This window comes from Tachypleus tridentatus, chromosome 4 (assembly GCF_004210375.1).
Source record: "Tachypleus tridentatus isolate NWPU-2018 chromosome 4, ASM421037v1, whole genome shotgun sequence".
Taxonomy (NCBI): Eukaryota; Metazoa; Arthropoda; class Merostomata; order Xiphosura; family Limulidae; genus Tachypleus; species Tachypleus tridentatus.
The window spans coordinates 9,251,756-9,267,037 of NC_134828.1; the positions used below are offsets into that span (position 1 = coordinate 9,251,756).

A 15,282-nucleotide genomic window follows, 5' to 3' on the forward strand; every position below is an offset into this window, starting at 1 on the left:
TGGTGAAAATAACCGTTTTATAAGTCCAAACATGGTCAAGATAACCTGTTCTAGTAAGTTTCGACATGGTTAAGATAACGATTGCTAGTAGTCCGTCAGTAGCATAACCCATACGGTCTTCAGACTGACAACGCTATAAATCGGGTTTCGATACGCGTTGTGGCAGAGCACAGATAGCCCATTGTGAATTCTTAATTAGAAAGAAACAAACTGTTTTAGTAAGTTCAAACATGGTCAAGATAACTGTTTTAGTAAGTTCAAACATGGTCAATATAACTGTTCTAGTGAGTCCAAACATGATCAAGAGAACTGTTTTAGTAAGTTCAAACATGATCAAGATAACCTGTTATTGTAAGTTTGGACATGGTTAACTGTTCTAATAAGTCCCCCCCCCCGCACAGGATAACAAGAATGCTATCTTTTCACATTATTACAACTTTGTGTTACACAGAATCATTAGAAAACACGAGAAATATTCGTCCTTGTCTCTTCATCAGAATCTAATTTTTTTATTCTCAACGATTAACATATGACTTGATTTTAAGTTTAAATATATATTTAAATATAGGCCAAGATAAATTAATTATAAAAAATACTTAATTACCTGTTCTTTTCCAGGGTCACACAGAAGGCCCAAGGTTTCTAAAATCTCTATTAATGTACGTTTATAATCTCTAGCATCACTCCAAACTGAAGTGAAATATTCATCAGAAAGATAACCATATCCCACACCATTATACTCACTCTGGCTATCCACTCTTTTCTCGACGTTGCATGGTTCTGAAGATTGCTAAATACAAAAGAAATAAATAAACATAGATGTTTTGTTGTTGTTAAGTAAGGAGATAAAATTGGTAATTATCTTGATATGTCTTTTCGGGAAGGAAAGTGTCGTTTGTTTCTCAATCTGTTTTATTTAAAATATTTCAGTATAAAATCATTATTTATTTGTTATAAGTTGTAAACGTATGTAAGTTGTAACATGCATAAACTATGGGAACTAAATACACTGTTTCGTAGGTTGATGCAATGTAGCCAGGCATGGCCAGGTGGATAAGGTACTCGACTTGTAATCCAAGGGTCACAGGTTCGAATCCCAGTCGTACCAAACGTGCTTGCCCTTTCAGCCGTGGGAGCGTAATAATATGACGGTAAAAGTGTAGCCCAAGAGTTGGCGATGGGTGGTGATGACTAGCTGCCCTCCCTCTAGTCTTGGCCCGGCATGGCCAAGCGTGTTAAGGCGTGCGACTCGTAATCTGAGAGTCGCGGGTTCGCATCCCGGTCGCGCCAAACATGCTCGCTCTTTCAGCCGTAGGGGCGTTATAATGTGACGGTCAATCCCACTAGTCGTTGGTAAAAGAGTAGCCCAAGAGTTGGCAGTGGGTGGTGATGACTAGTTACCTTCCCTCTAGTCTTACACTGCTAAATTAGGGACGGCTAGCACAGATAGCCCTCGAGTAGCTTTGTGCGAAATTCAAAAACAAACCCTCTAGTCTTACACTGCTAAATTAGGGACGGCTAGTGCAAATAGCCCTCGTGTAGCTTTGCGCAAAATTCAGAAACAAAGAAAACTTTACGCGATGTATGGATAAGACTTATGGCGAATTGTATAAAACCCCATGTCACAATTCCCAAGAAACGAGAAGTTAATGACAAAGATTTACAGAACCTTACACCTTACTGTTTTTAAATTTAAGAAAATCTAAACGACTTAAATACAGTCCAAATAAAAATATTTCATAAGTTACTATAAAATGACAATATAACTGTATTTCTTTCATATGACATGGAACACAGATCGCTTCTATTTTCAAACTCTTTTCCATTGAATATTTATCGAAGTAATTTTGAAGCCGTGAATCTTCTTAGAAACAAGTTACGTATTTAAAGGTATGTGTGCTTGTGTGTGTGTGTGTTTTCGTATAGGAAAGCCACATCGGGGTATCTGCTGAGCCCACCGAGGGGAATCGAACATCTGATTTTAGCATTGTAAACCCTTGGACTTACCGCTGTACATTTATATAGCAAAACACCTCCAATCTTTTTTGGGTATTTTAGAAAGCTACACAGGTGCCACCTGGTGTGCAGCTGTCCCTAGCTCTGAGTTACCTGTACTATGCCCACCACAGGTATTGAAACTCTGAAAGACTGCAGATATGCCGCTGAGCCATGGAGGTGGTGCAGCTCTGGACTGATAGACCATAGAGAAAACCTCTTATCAATGGAATCTACCGTTTTTCCCGGCGTCGAAGACGTTATTTTTACCAGAGAATAAGTCTCAAAATTTTACCCTGCGTCTTCCAGGCCGAAGGTTACGTTGCTCATAGGCCTAAGCCTAAGCCTAGAGAAAGCGTTTCGATACTAGACAGTAATCCAAGCCCCTCTATACGACCTAGAATGAAATGTATAAGTTACTTAATATTAAATAACAAATAAGTAAACAAGAACATGTCACCGTGCTGTAATACCGACACTCATTTTAACTCCTCAGGCTTAGAATAACGTTATTACTGATAATAATACAGATATTCTAGTGGTGATATAAGATACACACTTTCAAAGGTAGATATGACAAGCATTTCGCTCACAAAAAACGAAGTGCGAAGAGTTTTTTGCACAGATTCGAGTCTGAACACGATAATGACTGAGTCACGCCTGGTATGTTTCCAGTCGCAAATATAAATAATAACAAATGGCTCTGGACGAAAAATTTAGAACTGTTAAGTTAGTCGATTTACACAAATAAGTTTTTGTAGGACAGTTTGGTTTGGTTTTCTTAATTAAGCGCAAAGCTACACGAGAGCTATCTGCGTGTGTTTGTTCGTCTCTCTTGAATTTCGCGTAAAGCTACTCGGGGGTTATCTGCGCTAGGCGTCCCTAATTTAGCAGTGTAAATCTAGAGGGAAGGCAGCTATCATCACCACCCACCGAGAACTCTTGGGCTATTCTTTACCAACGAATAGTGGGATTGACCGTCACATTATAACCCCCCTCGGTTGAAAGTGCGAGCATGTTGGTGTGACGTGGATTCGAACCCGCGATCCTCGAATTAGGGTTGAGTGTCTTAACCACCTGGCCATGCAGGGGCCTTTATAGGACAGTTAGATTTTTTTTAAAGAATATTTCAGTCCTTTTACCATCAAAATGGACTAATATTAGTTTGTACTACCAGATGTTTTAACTTGTTTATGCAGTAATTCACGGAAGGTAGTAATGGAGTAAATCCCCAATATCGTTTACTTTATTTCTGTTGGTTACTTACGTAATTCTACTTGTTAGTCCTCGGATCAGCTGATGAAGTATTTATATTAAAATAATAATAACCATAAGTTATGATCTTTCTCAAGTTATGAATTTTAACAAGAAATACAATTTCTAGCCATTAACTGTATGATACGACATACAAAATGTAAGGTGTCCAGTCACTCGTTTTTTAGAGCATTAAAAAAAGACTGAGATACTAATTGTCATCCTACCTGACTGGTTGGTATCAGTACTGAAGAGTCGAAAAGTTTGTAATACTGATCAATGAACCACTGAGGGTCCAAAACGGCAATTCCTTCCCAAACGTCTCTGGTTTTGTCCACAAGATTACTCGGAAATGAAATCAATTTTCCTTGTTCATGCAGAAAGTGCAACATCGCCCACAACTCGTCCTCCTCAACAATTCCTTCTCTTAGGGCAATCTCGTAGAGCTATAAAAACAAACATATTAAAGAGGAACAGAGAAAAGTGATCACTACATAAGTTTTATATGAACTTTAGCTCTATTTTAGGCTTAGTTTTACTCTCATATTTATCTCACGTGACTACTACGCGAATTTTATATAAGCTTTAGATCTGTATTAGGCTTAGTTTAACTCTCATACATACCTCACGTGATCACTAAATAAGTTTTATATTAACTTTAGATCTGTTTTAGGCTTAGTTTTACTCTCATATATACCTCACGTGATCATTACATAAGTTTTATATGTACTTTAGATCTGTATTAGATTTAGTTCTACTCTCGTATATATCTCAGAGTATGATAAAAACGGCATTAAAGGTATAACAAGTCACTTAATTGTGAAATGAACTTTACGTATATTTAAGCTCCACATTAGGCTTAGGTTTCCAACACGGTCATCACTCGCCACATGTTGCGAAACGGTTGTTGATCTGTGGCGAATTGGCGCTTTTCTTCTACTACCTTTTTTTTCTTTAATATAATTAATTCTATCAATACATACTTGAAAACGTTTATGTATATTTAATCACTTTACCACTTGGTCATGTATTTAATAAACTTTACGTATCCTTAAATTTCATATTAGGCTTAAGTCTGTATCTACGTTCATCTCACAGCAACATTAAAAGAAGTCGTATTAAACTAATTGCTCACATATTTTTTATGATCAATACGTTACGCTACTAAGCCTAAAGCTACCTGACAATAGCCCGCCATATAAATTTTCTTCTCCAGCAACTGTAACACAGCTCTGTGAAACGCTAGCCATCGTAGAGGTACTTCCATGGACATCTGGGGTTGACTTAACGCTATCATTCGAATCCGTAACCTCAAATTCTCCATTTGCGTTTCTAACACTTCCGCATCCATCCAGTTCAGTAGAAAACACGTGGGTACCACGTGGTGTTTACAGGGGGCGTCTTGAAGACTTTCTCTGATTCTTGCAAACCTTTCTTCTACCTGAGGACATGTAAACCGTGTAATTCGGTTATTCCTACAATACACAAGTATTTTGTAACACACTGTATCAAGTCTAGTTTTCCAGTTTATTTGTTGTATTTTACTGCATTTTAGATACAAAGTCCTACTTAACTTCCCAAAAGGCCCGAAGACTTTGTCATGCCGACCAAACAGAGAACGGCATAAATAAATAAACAAAAAAGAAATACAAATAATGTCTAAATTTATTGCTGGTAAGAGAATGTTACCATAATGTGGTAGTTTTCTTCGCTCGTCTTGTCTACTTTCTTGAGCATTCCAACGATAAGCACGGGCGGCCGAAGTGCAGGAATGTCATCTTTTTCTTCCGGTAGATGTCGCTCACCACTATAATTACAAGTGATATTGTTCTGAGACACAGTGAGATGAAGTGCTGTTAACCATGAGCGAAGTAAGCTCAAAGGAGTCATTCCTGACTGGAAAAAATAAATATATATTCATGGTAATTACCTCAGTTATTAATTTCTTTTTACAAAAATGTATTCAACAAAGTACGATATTTTATTATTACTGTCAGAATTATATTTATAAATAAGTCTACACGCGTGCTGTTAAAAAACCACTTTGGCCTTCGGAGCTGGCGACCTGGGTTCATGTCCGTGCTATACCGCACAAGGTATCCAATACACTGTACTTTAAGGTTTTATTGTGTAATAAGAAAGATACTTAGTCGTTAAGAGTGAATGATTTCTGACTGATTAGTGGGCCTGGCATGGCCTAGCGCGTTAAGGCGTGCGCTTCGTAATCTGAGGGGCGCGGGTTCGCGCCCGAGTCGCGCCAAACAAGCTCGCGCCTCCCCAGCCGTGGGGGCGTTATAATGTGACGGTCAATCCCACTATTCGTTGGTAAAAGAGTAGCCCAAGAGTTGGCGGTGGGTGGTGATGACTAGCTGCCTTCCCTCTAGTCTTACACTGCTAAATTAGGGATGGCTAGTGCAGATAGCCCTTCTGTAGCTTTGCGCGAAATTCAAAAACCAAACCAAACCTGACTGATTAGTAATTAAAAATTTGAAAAGGCAGCATAAGGCGCGGCATGACCGGGTGGTTAGGGCGCTTGATTCGTGACCTGAGGGTTGCGGGTTCGAATCCATGTCACACCATACATGCTCGCCCTTTCAGCCATAGGGGCGTTATAATGTGACGGTCAATCCCACTACTGATTGGTAAAAGAGTAGCTCAAGAATTGTCGGTGAATGGTGATGACTAGCTGCTCCCCTCTAGTCTTAAACTGCTAAATTAGGGACGGCTAGCGCAGATAGCCCTCGTGTAGCTTTGCGCGAAATTCAAAACAAACAAAGATAGCGTATAATCCGAATAGCTTTTCTCTAAATACATGTGCTGAACAGCTTAAAATACTGAATATTAGTGTTTATCCTAAGTTTCGCTGCCGCAACACGACCAATCAAAATTCATTACTCCATCTTTGCACATTCTCAACATGACTTAATGACTCTGACAGTCAATAAGCCTAATGCTCAAATAACAAACTGATAGCATTGCCAAGGGGCCTTATGATCCAACAAGATCGATGGTACAAAAATACCTTTCCCGAAAAAATAAAAAAATTGTAACACACATTCGTACACTGCCTTGATAATGGCGCACATGAATAGACTTATTCTGCACATGGATTTAAAAAAATTAGAAAGAACGTTTATAAGGAGTGCAAAAATATTAACAAAGATAAAATTACACTATGTAACAAATTTTTTTACTTTTTCTTGTTCCTGGACAGAAAGTGTTATTTCCCAATTGCTTATGCCTAAAGTGAATAGAAAAGACATATCTTTCCCTTCAAACTTTGCTTTTGTGACCTGGGAGCGTATAACGAAAACATGATGGAAAACTATATTTGGGGGCTGATACTGAAAGTGATTAACATTACCGTCGCAAATCTCGAAAAATTACTCACTTCTAAAGATTTTCGTTCATTTTTGTATAACTTTAGTATAAATACATGTAAATCTTGATTCATATGTTGTTTTATTCTGACCTTATGTAAATGAAAATGTGCAAATTTGCCTGTTTTTACATAGAAAATAGGTTAATTTCTAGATTTCATTATCCAGGTCACAAGAGTTTGTTTTTGAATTTCGCACAAAGCTACTCGAGGGCTATCTGTGCTAGCCGTCCTTAATTTAGCATTGTAAGACTAGACGGAAGACAGCTAGTCATCACCACCCACTGCAAACTCTTGGGCTACTCTTTTACCAACGAATAGTGGGATTGACCTTCACTTTATAACGCCCCCACGATTGAAAGGACGATCATGATCGGTACGACGGGGATTCGAACCCGCAACCCTCAGATTACGAGTCGAATACCTTAACCAACCTGGCCATACCGGGTCATCTAGGTCACAAACGCAAATGGGGCCATTTTCTGTACTTTTACAACATAGGCAATTAAGAAATAACACATAATAACAATTAAGAAATAACACATAATATCCTGGAACAAAACTTGTGTTACATAGTGTAATAGATACCGTACATTAAATATAATCTAAACCAACCCACCTACACCGTTGTTTTAAATATGTAGAAAAGAACATATAATATACAAATATTCTGTTTTTCAGTATTTATTTATTTGTTACAAACTATCCTTTTCTCTGCATATATTTGATAATAATTTATTTTTAAAATGTTTTTATTTTTTCTTGGTTGTTTGTTGTTAAGCACAAAGTTACATGGTGAGCTATCTGTTCTGTGCCCATTATAGGTATCGAAACTCGTTTTTAGCGCTTCAAGCCTGGCGAGAGGTAGAATGTTTCTATTGAATATTTATTGTTTGTCGGATTTGTTTGTTTGGAGTTTCGCGCGAGGCTACTCACAGACTATCAGCGCTAGCCGTCCATAATTTAGCAGTGAAACATTAGCTACTCTTTTACTAACGAATAGTGAAATTGACCATCACTTTATAACACTCCCATAGCTGAAAGGACGAGCACGTTTGGTGCAACAGGAATTCGAGCCCAAGACCCTTAGATTGCGAGTTAAGCGCCCCCTAACCGCTTGGCCGAAACTGCTGAATTCACGCACTCGGGGGGGGGGGGGTTTCAAAGAATCCTCTATTTTTGTGATGTAAAAAAAAATTGTTAAATTAACGTTTCCTACATAGTCCACGTTCTCCTAATGAAACATTAACACTTTTGTGGTTTCAAATATTTCACTGCACTGGCTCATGTTGACCAATACGTTTGCTTAGCTGTTTCTTGCGCATGCGCGCACTTAAATAATCGTGGTCACCGTTATTGATTCACGACTGTTTATCACGTCATAGTATAGATCCTTGATCAGGCGTACAATACAAAACACAAGCCTCACAATAAAAAATTACAGGATAGATTGTGTTAAAAAATCCATAAACTCATTACCAGAACTAATAACGTTCACTGTATTATACAATAATACATTTTACCCAATTAAAGAGATCTTCCGTTATTTAAATATTGTGTCCAGCGTGCCGAGTGAAGTTACTGAGTGTATTTCAAATACTGAAACTACCGAGTGTAGACTGTGTTTCAAATACTAAAACTACCGAGTGTAGACTGTGTTTCAAATACTGAAACTACCGAGTGTAGACTGTGTTTCAAATACTAAAACTACCGAGTGTAGACTGTGTTTCAAATACTAAAACTACCGAGTGTAAACTGTGTTTCAAATACTGAAACTACCGAGTGTAGACTGTGTTTCAAATACTGAAACTACCGAGTGTAGACTGTGTTTCAAATACTGAAACTACCGAGTGTAGACTGTGTTTCAAATACTGAAACTACCGAGTGTAGACTGTGTTTCAAATACTGAAACTACCGAGTGTAGACTGTGTTTCAAATACTAAAACTACCGAGTGTAGACTGTGTTTCAAATACTGAAACTACCGAGTGTAGACTGTGTTTCAAATACTAAAACTACCGAGTGTAGACTGTGTTTCAAATACTAAAACTACCGAGTGTAAACTGTGTATCAAATACTAAAACTATCGAATAAAGACTGTGTGTCAAATACTGAAACTACCGAGTGTAGACTGTGTTTCAAATACTAAAACTACCGAGTGTAGACTGTTTCAAATACTGAAACTACCGAGTGTAGACTGTGTTTCAAATACTGAAACTACCGAGTGTAGACTGTGTTTCAAATACTGAAACTACCGAGTGTAGACTGTGTTTCAAATACTGAAACTACCGAGTGTAGACTGTGTTTCAAATACTAAAACTACCGAGTGTAGACTGTGTTTCAAATACTGAAACTACCGAGTGTAGACTGTGTTTCAAATACTAAAACTACCGAGTGTAGACTGTGTTTCAAATACTAAAACTACCGAGTGTAAACTGTGTTTCAAATACTGAAACTACCGAGTGTAGACTGTGTTTCAAATACTAAAACTACCGAGTGTAGACTGTGTTTCAAATACTAAAACTACCGAGTGTATACTGTGTTTCAAATACTAAAACTACCGAGTGTAGACTGTGTTTCAAATACTAAAACTACCGAGTGTAGACTGTGTTTCAAATACTAAAACTACCGAGTGTAGACTGTGTTTCAAATACTAAAACTACCGAGTGTATACTGTGTTTCAAATACTAAAACTACCGAGTGTAGACTGTGTTTCAAATACTAAAACTACCGAGTGTAGACTGTGTTTCAAATACTAAAACTACCGAGTGTATACTGTGTTTCAAATACTAAAACTATCGAGTGTAGACTGTGTTTCAAATACTAAAACTACCGAGTGTAGACTCTTTCAAATACTAAAACTACCGAGTGTAGACTGTGTTTTAAATACTGAAACTACCGAGTGTAGACTGTGTTTCAAATACTAAAACTACCGAGTGTAGACTGTGTTTCAAATACTAAAACTACCGAGTGTAGACTGTGTTTCAAATACTGAAACTACCGAGTGTAGACTCTTTCAAATACTAAAACTACCGAGTAAAGACTGTGTTTCGAGTACACCAAATGTAAGTAAAATATTTTTATTATATTTGAAAACACTTGTAGGAACATATAAAAATGTGATTATTATAACAAATTAATTTTATCACATGTAACACTTTATTTTAACAGTTTTCACTTTATTTTAACAACTGAATTTTAAAAATTCTTTATTGGTTTCTAAACAAATAATAATGTTGTGCCAATAAGTTTCTACTTCCTTCACAATCATGTGATGAATAACCACTTACCCCATTTGTTTCGGAAAAGTTAGGTATAGGTTCATCTAGGTCTTGATTCAAGTCTAGAACGTACACGTAAATAGCCTGTGACGTTGCAAATATCTGGAGGGAAAATATCTCGTCAACGAACCAATAAAATATAACTTATATAAAGCACATAATATTTCGTATTGTGACAAATGCCAGTGTGATGTTTGACTGATTCATTTTACAACAGTTTGACCTTTGTTGAAGTGATTGACGAATCTGAACAATTACAACAGTTAATTTATATAGAATAATTTTAACTTTGATGAAATTGGTAGTCTTACAAAACAGGAGTTGAATAAATTATAAACCATTTGCGTATTATTTTTATATAATTCAAAACAATTCTTGAATAGGCAAATGAGCAAGTTACATAAAACTACCGGCGATATAAAGTCCCGGTGGAACAGACTGTATCAGAACTACATTTTCATACTGTTCGTAGATATTGTAATACAGCCAAATATCATTACTTTTAGGCCCGGCATGGCCAAGCGCGTAAGTAGTGCGACTCGTAATCCGAGGGTCGCAGGTTCGCGCCCGAGCCGCGCTTGTCAATCCCACTATTCGTTGGTAAAAGAGTAGTCCAAGAGTTGGAGGTGGGTGGTGATGACTAGCTGCCTTCACTCTAGTCTTCCACTGCAAAATTAGGGACGGCTAGCATAGATAGCCCTCGAGTAGCTTTGTGCGAAATTCCAAAAAAACAAACAAAAACAAAAATCAAGTCTTCTCAGCCTAGTTTGTTGTATTATCAAGTTTTATTCGGTTTGTTTTGAATTTCGCGCAAAGCTACACGAGGGCTATCTGACCTAGCCGTCCCTAATTTTGCAGTGTAAGACTAGAGGGAATGCAGCTAGTTATCACCACCCACCGCCAACTCTTTGACTACTCTTTTACCAACGAATAATGGGGTTGACCGTCACATTATAACGCCCCCACGGCTGAAAGGGCGAGCATGTTTGGTAGAGCAGGGATTCGAACCCACGACCCTCAGATTACGAGTCGAGTGCCTTAACCACGTGGCCATACAGGGCCTTTATTATCAAGAAAGTCATAAACCTCAAGTGCGTATGTTGAAACGAAAAACTGTAAAATAACTTCAAAAAGTACAGATTCCGACATGTAGCCTCCCGCTAGTGTAGAGATACACTCTTGTGCAAATTAATTGAAACAAATGGTCATTTTACAATATATTCAGCATGGTGGCCGGTGTAGGCTCGCTGGACCCGCTGATTTTCTTTAATAGTCATTTTTTTCACACAGACAGCGTCATTAGCTGTGTTTTGCAGTACGGTCGATCTATTTTTGGGATATATGACGAAATTTTGAGGAATATTACGTCATTCGAAATTGCGTTAGAAGGGGAAGGAAACCAGTCAAAAAACAACTTCTTACCAACTCAATGAAGAAAAACGGGATCAATGAGGTTTGAAATACAAGAACTGGACGCAAAAACAATGGAGGAAGGTGTTATTCAGCGACGAGACTCATTTCTTTGTACAGGGTTAAAGAAATCTGCATATTCACAGATCTTCAGGTGAGAAACGTCGAGAATGTCACATCAATCACTTCGTAAAACATCCCTTGAAGAAGACGTTTTGGGGCTTTTTTCAGCTACTATGGCGTCGGAGGCTTGCATATTGTAGAAGGTATGATGCGAGGACCACAGTACATCAAAGTTTTGCAGAGAAGAGTCGCTCCAGAATTGAATAAGAGATTTCTAGATGGATCTGGCATTTTTCAGCAAGATCTGGCTCCGTGCCACACATCGAAACTTGTGAAGAATTTTATGGCTACAACTCAAATAAAGGTGCTGGACTGGCCTGGAAACTATTCAGAGTTAAATCCTCTTGAAAATCTTTGGGCGATTTGTAAAGAAAGACTTCGGGGAAAAGACTGTACTACGAAAGATAAACTAATTGAGGTGTTGTACTGCGATCCAAAAATTAGTAAAGATTGCAGTCAACTCGTGGACTCGATGCAAAAACAGATTAATGATCTTTTGAAAATAAAGGCGGTCATATCATGTATTAATTTGTGAGTAATTTTTGGATTCTCAGAAATAAAACGCAAAAAATTGAAAAAATCGTAATTTCCCGTCTTGTTTCAATTAATTTGCACAAGGGTGAAAGTCTACAGATTTACAACGCTAAAATTAGTGGTTCGATTCCCCTCGGTGGGCTCAGCAGATAGCCCGATGTGCCTTTCCTATACGAAAACATACACACACAGATATGAAAATTATATTTAAATCGTTACTATCTCGTTGGAACAAAATAGATGTTTTTGTACGAGATATTACAATATTTCAACGTGATCTTCCTCGTGCGACCAACGTGTCGTATTTGCCCTTAAAATATCTCCCGAAAAATTGATTAAGCATCATATTCGCGCATGTTTAATTTTGTTAAATCTTCCACTGGAATCTTCTATCGAAAACATTAAATCATCATTGAACGTTTCAAATAATAAATGTTGTTTGTTTGTTTTCGAATTTCGCTCAAAGCTACTCAAGGCCTGTTTACGCTAACCGTCCCTAATTTTACAGTGTAAGACCAGAAAGAAGGCAGCTAAACATCACTACCCACCGCCAACTCTTGGGCTACTCTTTTACCAACGAATAATGGGATTGGCCGTAACATTATATAGCCCCCACGGCTGATAGGACGAGCTTTGTGCTTGAAAACAAACAACATTAGCCCGGCATGGCCAAGTATATACCCGGCATGGGTATCGAAACTCGGTTTCTAGTAGTATAAGTCCGCAGATACACTGCCCCCCAGATGGAACGGATGATGGCATGATGTGGAAATCAAAAGAGGATGAGGTAAAGGTTTAAAGAAGCAAATTCAATTGCAATGACAATTTTAGTGATGACGAAGCCTTGTGACAAGACAAATGACAGGCTTAGTGGATTACCAAGTAAGTGTTCAACGTTTTTGTAAAATTGACACTTAAAACAAAGTGCAATAAAAAGTTTCCAACAATGTTTGATAGTTCTTGGATGCACGTTATATTCGAGCAAATACGGTAGCTATGTCATGGGAACGTGATAGTAAGTCGTGCGCACGAGGAAACTTTCTTTTCACGTGCTCTCTTCAAATCTTCTTACAGAAGAGCTTTTAGTGGCTGCTTAAGAAATAAGTTTGTTTACTTTATTGATGTACTGATTGCTGTACTTCTGTTTTAGCCAGATCGATTGAGGTGATACTGATCAAACTTAAATTGGTCTCGGAGTTTAAGTACGGGATCAAACAGGAATTATCAGGCAATAACACGTGAGTATCAGGTGAAATCACCACATAGATTTGGTTTTCTTTTAATTTCGCGCAAAGCTACACGAGGGCTATCTGACCTAGCCGTCCCTAATTTAGCAATGTAAGACTAGAGGGAAGGCAGCTAATCATCACCACCCACCGCCAACTCTTGGGCTACTCTTTTACCAACGAATAGTGGGATTGGCCGTAACATTATATAGCCCCCACGGCTGATAGGACGAGTATGTTTGGTGCGAGGGGGATTCGAACTCTCGACCTTCAGATTACGAGCCGAGAGACCTTCAGTTAATTAGAATACAGTTTAATTTCTGATGGGTGAAGATTCAGAAGATATAACTAGTTCTAAGCATAAATACTAGCCACTTTTATAGCTTCAAAGAAATGTACATCTCTGTCATGTATATTGAAATACAGATTTCAATTTTCATACGTTAGATAATAGGAAGTGTAAGTTTTCCATCCTGGATTATTTCACGTTCTCTGTGAATAAATTTATTTGTTCAAGAACTCCTCCTCAAGTTTTGGAGCTTTTGGGGCTAGTAGAACTAAACCGAGCCCTGAAGATCACCCAGATATGAGGGAGTCTAGGGTAGGCTTTCAAGGTCGCAGAAGACAAATCAGTTTTCGGACTATGTGTTCGTGGACCCTCTCTGGACCACGGGAGAATCATGTTTGATATTATTTTCATACCCCATCCTCAAGTTAGGGGAACCAAACTTAGACAACTCAGACATCAATGGCAGATGTTCCAGTAGTTTATTTTTTTCGGATAAAGACCCACTTGCTACAGTTATAGAAACAGTTGGGTATAACGGAGGTGCGTGACCAGTATATTAGGGTTTCTGTGAATCATGAGGGGACCTATAAACCTCCTTCCTCATAGCGGAGCGCGTATATTTTATGCTTCCAACACGAGTATCGAAATCCGGATCCTAGAGTTGTTGAACCCCTCAGAATTACCACTAACACAATGGGGGACTCTGATAAGATAAAAACCTTGGAAATCTGAATCGAGGTATTACAATTTGGTTTGGCTGTCTTTAATCGCAAATCTACACAATGAACTATCTGTGCTCTGTCCATTACAGGTATCGAAACCCGAAGTGTAGCGTATTAAACCCTCAAGGGAGCCATGGGATATAAAAGAGCAGAGCTAAATAGGGCGTTCAGCTGCTACTACTATCTCCCAGTAAGTTAAAAAATTGTTTGGATAATTATTCACGAAAAAAATAAGATAACTTAGAAATAGTTTTACAGATATGAATATCTGATAAAAGTCATAATGATTAAACTCTATATCTAGGCCCCCTAGTGGCAGTGTGGAATGTCTGCGGACTTACAACGCTAGAAATCGAGTTTTGAAACCTTTGCTTAATTTCAAATAAACTCTGTATCTGAATTGGAAACATTATTATACGGTTTTATTTGCTATTGTGTCTCGTCATTATATGTATAACAAAAAGTAGTCATATATATATATATACATATATATTCTCAGAATGTTTTCTATATCCAGATGGCCTACCTGATGAGGTAGAAGGTGAAAAGGGTCTTCAGAAAAGTTCCAAACGTTAAACAGTATATCTGTGTAGCAGGTAACAGGTTTTTCTGACTCTTTCCTATTCCAGTCTTGTTTGGAATCAGCCTCCTTCAAAAGACGTTCCACGAGAGTGACCACTTTATCGGGAATGTCCTGTGGAATCTCATCGGTCCAGGAGGAACATTTAGAATCACCAGAATCTCGTTTCTAGAATTTGAATAATAACTTCCGTTCAAAGCAAACTAAACATCGCCCATGAGTAAACCAAATTAAATGTACTGTTAACTATACATTACTTTCAAAGTAGATTCAAATGCGCTGTTTTATAAAATAAGTGCCCTCTATGTCAACAATATTCTCGGCCATAAATCCAATAATATCTAAAAAATGTTCGGCCAGCTGAGTAGATTTAGGTTAGTCCTAGATCCTCGTTTAAGATGACAATGCAAAACAAACTCTGTAATAATGAATGTATATTAATATAGGAGCCTGTCATACATACATATATATTATCAGGTGTGGGTGTGCGA

General features: G+C 37.9%; 1 protein-coding gene across 4 annotated transcripts in view; it reads right to left on the reverse strand.

Annotated features, from left to right (window-relative positions):
* LOC143248537 (uncharacterized) overlaps nt 1–15,282 on the reverse strand; it is a 211,190-nt gene that overhangs the window by 164,230 nt on the left and 31,678 nt on the right. For all 4 annotated transcript variants that reach the window (XM_076496963.1, XM_076496962.1, XM_076496961.1 and 1 more), the window contains exons 7-12: nt 14,738–14,959; nt 9,917–10,009; nt 4,939–5,145; nt 4,430–4,690; nt 3,477–3,695; nt 605–790 (exon numbers count right to left, since the gene is read on the reverse strand). In XM_076496963.1, the coding sequence (XP_076353078.1) occupies nt 605–790; nt 3,477–3,695; nt 4,430–4,690; nt 4,939–5,145; nt 9,917–10,009; nt 14,738–14,959 (1,188 nt within the window). The remainder of the gene's footprint in view (nt 1–604; nt 791–3,476; nt 3,696–4,429; nt 4,691–4,938; nt 5,146–9,916; nt 10,010–14,737; nt 14,960–15,282) is intronic.